This window comes from Cariama cristata, unplaced genomic scaffold (genome assembly GCF_000690535.1).
Source record: "Cariama cristata isolate BGI_N322 unplaced genomic scaffold, ASM69053v1 scaffold12238, whole genome shotgun sequence".
NCBI lineage: Eukaryota > Metazoa > Chordata > Aves > Cariamiformes > Cariamidae > Cariama > Cariama cristata.
Window position 1 is genome coordinate 1 of NW_009630697.1, and position 9518 is coordinate 9518.

Sequence of the window (9518 nt, forward strand, 5' to 3'; positions counted from 1 at the left end):
CGGCCCTCCCGAGCGTTCCGTTACCGGGCCGGCTGCTCCGGGAAAGGCTTTTTGCTTTTCCCCGGGAAAGGCTGTGCTCTCCCGCAGCGACTGCGAAAGAAGAAATCGGGGATGCGAGAGCAAACCGGAGTTGTGCCCGAGGTGCCCCTTTGCCACCGTGTCACCGGAGGGCCGCCGGTGCCTCAGTTCAGGCGGCACTGCAGTTACCGTGTTCGCAGATAGTTGGTTTTGCTGAAATAAAGCTGTGTTTTCAAATAGCCAATACGTAATTCATCAAAAGCTCCTGCATACACCGAAGTGACGTTACCAGTATGTACCAAGCGCCCAGTGACCCAAAGCTGTGGTAGCACCAGGGCCATAGCCCAGCCCCACCTCCACGTGACTCTCCAGTTCCACCTGCCTCGCAATCAAACTTTTTTTTTTTTAAATCCTTACTGTCAACATCACAGGAAAGTAAAGTGATTTTTTTGCTAGCGGTTTACTTGTCTCCACAATTTACATTGCCTGGGATGAAAGGAAAAAACATTTCTCACTCTAATCCTTTGCATGTTACTCAGAAGAATAAACCTTGCTTTACAGTTTTCTAAAACTGAAAGTCTTGATATGGGGTCCTGGGAAAAAGTTACTTGCTGAACATCGCTTTGTTTCGATAGGCGTCTGTGTGGGCATTGGCAATCTTGATTTCAGGAGATGAAATTATAACACTGTGGCCCTTGTGAGGCACTGAGAAAAGTAGAAGGTATAAACCAGAAAAATCTAGGCTGAGATTCATTACGAAATAAAATTAGACTTCGCCCTTCCTCAGCAGTTTGGGAGTTTCAGTTCAATTGTAGAGTTTCTCTTCCTTTTTCCAAGGAAAACCCTCCATTTGTGTCATTTAACCGACTTGCTTTAATGCGTTAGGAAGAGCAACTAGTTTATACTGCATTACGTGTTCAAAATTTTTCTTCCTTTACAGATAAAACCCTGTTCAGAGCTATCATTTCCTGTGAAGATCTACTTCTGTGTCACTATTTTGTCCCTGCTAAGTGTAATAGGGCTAACCATAGAGACACTCGTTCGACAAACTGAGGAAGATTTCACCATTTCTCTTATTCAGTTAGTTGGAGTTGGTAAGAAACATACTGTTTGTATTTTAAAACAAATACGCTTTTTCCCCAAGGTAGTAATGAAGCAGCAACTGAAGTTTCTTATTTCACTCCATTCGGCCTGATATATCACACATAGAATCTTCTGCTGGCTTAGCACTAACAAGCTAGGTACTTTTGCCATTGTTGCTTTTCCCAGTAGAATTTTGGGAAAAGGATCAGTAACAGATATGGCATCATCCAAAATATATCCATGTGTGAAAAAATATTCAGGTTTTAGGAAGTTTTGCTATAATTGTCTTCCTTACTGGTGTTCCATTAGGCCGATGTGGCAATGATTTTGCTTTCAGATAGCGGCTACTTTATGCAAGCTATACTGGATGTTCCGCTATGCCAGAAAGAGCTTACCATTTCCTATTTTAATGTCTCTGCCGTAATACGCTGGGGAATTCAGAGGTGTCCACACTCCAAGGCTTCTCACAGAACGTACATCTCCTGACATGAGCCATGCTTATGTTCTAGTTGGTTTCAAGGCAGCTTCTTGCATTGCAAGATAGCAAACATACACAGTTTGATCTGAAACAAGAAAATGTTAAGTCATCTCTGTGTGTTTAAGTTCCTGCAAGGATGTTGCTTCACCTGAAGTATTTTAATAAAAGAAAATAAGGACCTCATTTTTTTTAAAGCGCTCTTTTTTTTTTTGTCTAATAATTTTTGTCCTACTGGAAGCAAAATCCAAACTTCCTTGGATATTTCCAATTAGAGCTTCAATAGAAACTTATGTTCATATTCCTGGGTCCATTTGTATTAAATAGAAATGAAACTTAACATGAAAATAAATACAACTAAGTATTTTAGGAAGTCCTCTTCAGTGGCTTTAGCAGGTCTCGGCTGTTGGCTTGCTGGCCAAAGCAGTGTAGAAAAGAATAGATTCTCTGTGGGTGTAACACCTTGCGTACAAGAAGGACACGGCAATCACAAGCAGTCATTGCTTTCCAGCTTTCATGTTTTCACCCAGAGGGAACGAAGACAATAGATTTGTTCCAGATTCTATAATTAGACACATGCAAACAATACTTTTATTCCAAAACTCTGGTTTGATTAGCAGATTTTCACACAGGACTCTGCATACCAACAAAAATTGCAATGTTAGAACAGACCATTGGTGCCTCCAATCTGTCACACTGTTTTTGTTAGCAACCACGGTTTTGTGCTTCAGAGAAAAATGAAGAACCTTCATAATAAACCAAGTGAATCACATGATGTTATAAATGGGGAAGTTGAAAGCATGCTTGCTAATCTATTTTCCCCCTCCTACCTTCTGTTGGTACTAATTAGTATTCCATGCGGCAACACACACACACAAAGAAGTGCATGTCTCTCACAAACCTCTGTTTTAAATCAGGAAAAATAGTGTATTTTTAACACAATACTACAGATTTCAAAGTTCTAATGTAAAGAAAAGTAGTTTCAACATATTGGCCAATAAAGATAACATCACTCAAGGAACATGTTAAACTATGATTGGCTTACCTAGAGAGTTTAAGATGTGTAAGCTAACCTCCATAAAGATGCCAAAACTGTGTTTTCTATAGGGTAGATGAGGACTGACAGAACTGATAATAGTTCTTTAAAGAAAAATAGATGCCCTGGCTGCAACAATCTCTTGGATTTACCACTAGAGATACTTACTTTAAAGAAGGTTTGGGATTTAATTTGTTGAAAAATATTCACTTAAAAAAACCCAAGGGGATGTCCTTTATTTCGGAAATGTGCATATGCCATGTCTGCAAAAATTTTAATACTCAGAAGTTTGTTTTCAAATTATTTGTACAGACTTCTGATTTAGCAGCTGAATTTGCCAAACAAGGAAATACTGTTTTAAATCTTTCAGGTCTTCCTGAGGTCATAAGCATGCCAAAAAATTGCATGATTCATTTTGTAATTTGCCAGTCTTTTTCAGTTTTCTCAATCGCTGTTAATAAAAGTGAAAAAGGAAGTTCATTCACTGGAAGGTTTGTTTAGAGAGACTGAAGTTATCATGTTACCCTGAAATCTTCTACAACACTTTGTCCCCATGTCCCAGCCTAGCAAAACTGGATTATTTGATGTGCGGAATCCAGGAAGTAGCCCCCTGGAAAAAGAAATCTATTGTTACCTTGTCTACGGTAAGACTTAACTAGTGTTTGCAGGAGCATCCTATATAAGAACAAAGCACTAACTCCTGGTTTTATGAAAGGAAAGCCTTTTCCTTATTTAAGCTTTGTCAAAACAGTGTGGAGTTCAACAGTGACAGCTAACTGTAGTGTTGAGGGGTGAGTTTTGATGTATTTTACAAAAACAGAACTCAGAACTTTCTCGAACCAGTTCTTTTCTGGACTATAGTTTGCAGGGTGGGGTGTTTCAAAATTTCCACAACAAAAAGAAACTGTTAGGAATCCAGTCTAAGTTCCATTCAACGCCCAGGCCATTTGTACTGGTCAGAACCACACAAACGATACTGTAGAGGAATGTGTATGAGTGGTAAATTGCTTGTTAGTCACTTGGAAGTGCTCTTACTGGGAGGATTATGTCATTTCAGTTCTTCAATAAAATTGGTGTTGCTTCATTTAATTCAAATATATTATTCAACGTAATGTTCAATATAGTATTAATAGAATAACACACCACAGCTGCCAGTTAATTTGGATAGCTGTTACGCTGCCATTTGCAAAGTGTTACCTCACAAGTAATTTAAAAATCTAACAAATTATTTCATTTCTTGTATGCTAAACACAGGAGAGAGTACTCATTTTAAGTATCTGACTCAGGCTCCTTGGTAAGAATAAAGATATGCTCTTGACTGAGAAGCCTAAGTTACACGGTCTTGATACTTCGATTTTGTCATCTGGATCAAGCATATTGAAAAATTGGATCACGTGCAATCTGTGTTCACCTGGTAACTGACCTTTCCTTCTCCTACCCAGTGTTCTGTGTATACTATGTGACTAGAGGAATCCTGCAGGAGAATCGTCAGGAGCTCATTGTCTTTGTTCTTTCCATCTTGCTAGTGATGTTTCGTTCCATTGTCAACTTCACAGTTCTATCTGCTGAGCAAAAGCCGAAACTCCTGGTTAGTCTCCTGGTTTTAATTAACTTTTCTTTTCTCCACGTCTTGGATTTGCAAATTTTAGAAAGGCAAGACATCTGTGATAAGGGCACTGATAACGGAGAAGAATCAGGGTGAATTATTCCTACCATTGAATAACAAAATGTGCACCTCCACAATTGCCAGTCTGTTTCTCTGAGCTATTCTGTGGGTTTCTTTATGGCAGTATCTGAAAGTAACATAAATATCAAAGAATTTACTCACGCAGGATTACAGATTACTGCAGAAGATAACCCTTCGCTTCACCTGCACTGCTTCAGATTTCCATCCATAAAACGACTGGCCTAAAGTCATGTAAATCTAACCTACGAACAGAACTGGAATCTGAAGTCTATATGTAAGGACATAGCGATTAGCCCGACTGCTCCGTACATGCAGCCATGTGTTTTTATGAGAGTTACGGTAACCTGCTGCAAGGAAACAAAAAGATAAAATGTGCTAGGGGAAGTGCTGCCATTCCAGATTGTCTTGTTTGCCTTTCGTAACAATAAAATTTAATACAAGGATTGTATGCTATGCATTACTAAGATTCGTAGTTAAACTTCCGCTTGCCGTGCTTCTCAGAAGTCCTCCTCTTTTGCGGTCGCACATTTATCACAAACGTGAGAAGGAGGTTCCTTGCTGTGAAGTCATCCAAAAACTATTCGTCAATAGAAGAGATGGGAACCAAGCTAGGAAGATGCAGTAAAGCAGAATTTGCCTATTCAATTTACATATCCATTGTACATTTAGTTAAACATCTACAGCAAACTGGGTTGTTAGGATCAATAAGGAACAGGCATCAAAGAGGTTACTTCAAGGTATGCATCCCAGTCATCACTTTATATATTTAACCAGAACCTCAAAGTAAAGCCTGGTGTAGATGTACTATTAAGGACTTTTTTTACTACTATAACTTGGATTACTGCAACGCCTGTTTTCTGAGCAAAATTTCTGAGCCAGAATGACGGCATACTAGTCTAAATATCCTCATATCAATGTAATTATGAAGGACATATTGCCACTTCAGCCATCTTTAAAGCAGCAGACATTTAGTGTGAATGCCAGCAAAGTTGTGGATACAGCCCAGACAAAACCGATGTCTTCTGAAATTTAGTAAGTACAGCATTCAGAATAACCCACTGTCCCCAGTGAAATCAATGGGGAACATTCTTACCAGTTGGTTTATGCCATACAGGAAGCTTAGACCTAGTCTCTGTCAAAGAAAGTTGTTTCTTCAAACTGTATGATAAAACTTCAAACAAAACCTTGCTAAAAGTCATCGTGGTATTACAGGGAGTGCAAAGGTTATGTTTCTCTTAACAGTTGCAAAGCTACTACACTGAGGAGAATGTAAACCAAAACAGCCAATGTGAGTTTATACAGTTATTACTAAGTAGTTGCAACAAATGCCAATCAAAGATCAGGCCAAAATTTTTGCTACTTAACAGCGCGGCAAAATGTCATCTTTGCTATTAAAATTCTATTAATAGGCAGCCTGGTTCTCCTTACTTCTTTATTCTTTTATTTCCAGTTAGAAGATTTAAGGTTAAAGACCGTCCCTGTTTTGGCATGGCCAGTGACGTCCTTATTTCTCTTTCCCATCAGGCCCGCTTCATTCTGATCCTCTTGGTTGGCTCCTTTGATGTCATCTGTGCCATCATCCTCATTCAGAGTCAGAGCATGATGGCCTTTCGAGTGAGTGGTGCTCTAGAAAGCCTACAGTCACAGTACTTCATGCTGAACCTCTGTTTTTCCATGTTGACCTTTGATCTTCAGGCACAGGTATAGAACTCTCTCCCACTGGGTTCCCTTTTCCCCCTCTGTTGAGAATATCTTAACTTCTTAGAGCAATCCTGCCTGTATCTTACCTTTTAGATAAGATTAGCTTAATAATGGTCATCTCTCCAGGTGTTTGCTGTAGGGAAGCTTAGTTAAAATCCATTTGTCCTGCCCAAAAGGAGAACTGAAACTCATTTTTGGGACCTTTGTCCGTAAAAACAATTGCATCCAGAAGCTCAGATGCAAATGGCCTCCTAACCTAAGAAAGGTTATGACTGCACAAAATCTCAGCTTACAGTCTCTTGCTTTTCAGCCATCCTAGCTGTCTCCTACATTTGAGAAAATGATACTGGGATGGGAGAGGGGAGCCTGACCTAGCAGGGCAGTCAGGCAGAGTTAGCAACCTGAGGTTACAGATAAGTGGAGTGAACCCAAGATCTGTTTAGAAAGAGTTTTTATTTCTGTGCACTACCCTTCATTCTTACTTTACTCCTGTATTACCCTGCATTACCCTATGCTTTATCTGGAGCTCATCTTACTGCCTTCCCCGTTCTTTGTTATTGCTAATATGGCATACAGGGAAGTATCTCTGTCCCTGTGTCCCATTTCGTTCTGTCTATCAGTTTCTGAGACAAAAATTAGCCTTTAGACCTCTGCCCAACTTACTGTTGCTGGGAGTTTGTGTCAAATATTTTTGGTAGGCTGTCTGGTCTCAAACTGGTAATTTTACCAAATCTTTGCCTCTTCTCTTTCAGCTCTGCTTGTGTGTTCTGCTGATAAGCCTGCACGAGATCACCCTTCTACATAACATCATCTCAGCAACAGGGGTTCTTTGGGCCTGCCTGAAGGTGACCATTAGCATCATCGCAGTAAGTGTTAAGCTAACAGTGACACTGGCGAGGATAGTCAACTTCTGAGACTATAAGTTCTCACCCTGAGCAATTATCACAGGCTGGGAAGACACAGCCATCCCATTCTACAAAATACTGCTAAATGGAAGGGAGCTAGAATGGATCCCAGCAGAAAACAAGAGTACCAACAAAAATGAAATCAGGTTTCTTATAAATCTGTGTCTCTCAGCTGACCATACAGGATGAAACCGTCACACTATCATTTTGAGGGACATCGCTTTATTCTCAGCCCTTGATCACCTACTTTAATGAAACCTATAGGATCACAATATCTTCAATATTTCTAGCTGTCTGACAAGGTTAGGTGAAACCGGCAACAGTCCTCCAAATTATTACGAAGATGGATATACAGACACAGTGAGACTACATAGGCCTTATATCCTTAGGAAACCACACCAAAAGGATGAGTGGTCCTTTATTGGGGCAGCTTCTTGAAAGGTGAGTGACAGTTTTCAGGTTAACGTAAGGATTTGTGAACTTGAAATGTAGTTTTTCATGTCAGTCAGACTGAACTTCATCTGAAATCTTGACAGCACTGTTCCAAGAATGATTGCAGAATCAGGGCCAAAGTATATCAGATATGTGAGTCTTTTATTACCAGGAAGGAGTTCAGGGGGTTTTGTGTTTATTGTTTTTTTTTAGGCTCCTTGACTGTTTGCTTTGGCCATTCAGAGAAGTTCCTGACAGCTTAAATAGAGCTTTCTAAGTGTTTTGATTGCTTTCCTTGCTAAAAATGGAGGTAGCACCAAGGATTGTGCTTTTAAAATACTTTAGTAACTTAGGGTAAATAGTTGCACAGAACCATCTTTCTCCTGGGCTTTGGAGTGTCGTGGCAGGGAAAAACGGAGACAGGGCTATCTGTTAGTGTGACACTTAGGAATGCAGACAGGGCTATTAAATGCTTGGTTTCCTCCTAGGAGCTCCTTATACACCTTTGTGTGAGGCTCTCAGTTAAATTGTATCAAGTGTGGGAAGCAGGGAGTAATCAGAACCATGTCTGTTTTCCTGCTAGGGTTAAAGGTGTAAACCCTTCACCTACTTTTCCCCCACCATCAGAAACAAAGTTGATCTGACCAGTTGCTGTTCACAGCTTATGCTTCTCTGTGATTTGCCTTTAGGCATTAAAAGAGGCACTGTTTCTTTTAACAAAAAGAAAGAGGTGCTTCAGTTGGATAGTCTCATGTCTTAACATACATGATATTGTGTTTCTTAATAGTTCAACTAGTAATAGTAAATGTCCTAGGGATAAGTACATAGTCTTGCCCTTTGCGCAAAGCTGTCTACATTAGAACTACTTGAAAGTTACTTTTTGCCCTGGTCTAGGTACATTACTGACTTCTCTACTGGAAGAAGTTAACACCTTCTTGTCTAACTAAGAAATAGGAAAAGTAAAATTAATGAAAAAAAAAATTAGTGCTGTATTTTAGTAAGTGGCAGCACTACAGGGCAACAGCAACTTAGAAAAGGTGGATACATTTCATGAGAATCTGGTAGCTTTGCATCCAAGGTAAAAATGATTCTGTCTCAGGCTAGAGCACGTAGAGAGTTTGACAGAAAGGTGACAATAGGAACTTCTTTTCCTTACCCTGTTCAGACAAGTTTTTCACGATCAGCTTCTTGCATATGATGCAGCAGTAGAGGAACATGTATCATTGTCTTGTTTGCTGCTCTCAGAAACTGCACCTGCTATGAGGTTATTATGTAAGAAAGCTATGGAGACATTCATAATCCACCAGAAAGTATAAGCATAATAGGGAAAACTTGGAAACGCCTCGTACACAGTCCTTTCTGCTAACCGCAGCACCTGAAAGCACAGCTAAACCTCATGCTCCCTTATTTCTGGGTTGATGCACATGCCATTTCCCAGGGGGATTATTCATTATTTTTCTTCTATTTATATACATGCTCTCCCCTTTTATTTTTCCCATCTCCATTATTTATTTTCTCTCTTTTCTCCCATTAATTACCAATTCTCTCTTTCCCCCTCTTGTTTCTCAGCCTTTGCTTTCCTTTCCCTTTTGGTCTTACGCTAAGAGGAGCACTATGCAGTACCACAGAAAACAGAGACAATAGTAGAACTGGCAGAGAACAGACAAACTCCCTTACAGGAGGGACAATTCCCTTAATGCTTTTGTAGAGGTGCATACATTGACCATTGCAGAAGGATCAGTATTGGTTTGGGGGGGGAATCTGTGGTTGGTCAGATGCATCAGATATTATCAATAGCATTGGCACAGTCACTGCTTTCATTCCCAGTGACCTCACTGGTTTTCTTTCGTTTGCTCAGACCTGCCCTTCCAGTTCAGGACTGCTGAAAGGTGCGACCTGCTGGAAAGCAGTCTGTCATTTCTTCTTTCCCAAGGTTAATTGTGAAACAGTTTTTCTGACAGTTAAATCCTCTTGCTTCTCCCACATTTTAGTGCTCAGTAATTTTACTTCTCTGTAGTAGAAACAAAGGTGGAGAAAAAAGTCACAGAGCACTTTCAGTCTGTTAGCTATGAAAACATTAATTTGTTAGAGAAAAATCTGAGCGTACCCAAAGAAAAACTCACAGCTGCTTCTCCATGTAAGCTAGCTAAGAGTTGTACTGTAAGTATTAGAAGGCAGAGC

The 9518-nt window shown here is 39.9% G+C and overlaps 1 protein-coding gene across 1 annotated transcript in view; it reads left to right on the forward strand.

Annotated features, from left to right (window-relative positions):
* The first annotated feature begins 111 nt into the window (after nucleotides 1-111).
* The window catches only part of LOC104165889, a 14502-nt gene continuing 5095 nt past the window's right edge, over nucleotides 112-9518 (forward strand). The window contains exons 1-5 of the mRNA XM_009705656.1: nucleotides 112-210; nucleotides 959-1112; nucleotides 4055-4200; nucleotides 5824-6000; nucleotides 6753-6866. Of these exons, the coding sequence (XP_009703958.1) occupies nucleotides 112-210; nucleotides 959-1112; nucleotides 4055-4200; nucleotides 5824-6000; nucleotides 6753-6866 (690 nt within the window). The remainder of the gene's footprint in view (nucleotides 211-958; nucleotides 1113-4054; nucleotides 4201-5823; nucleotides 6001-6752; nucleotides 6867-9518) is intronic.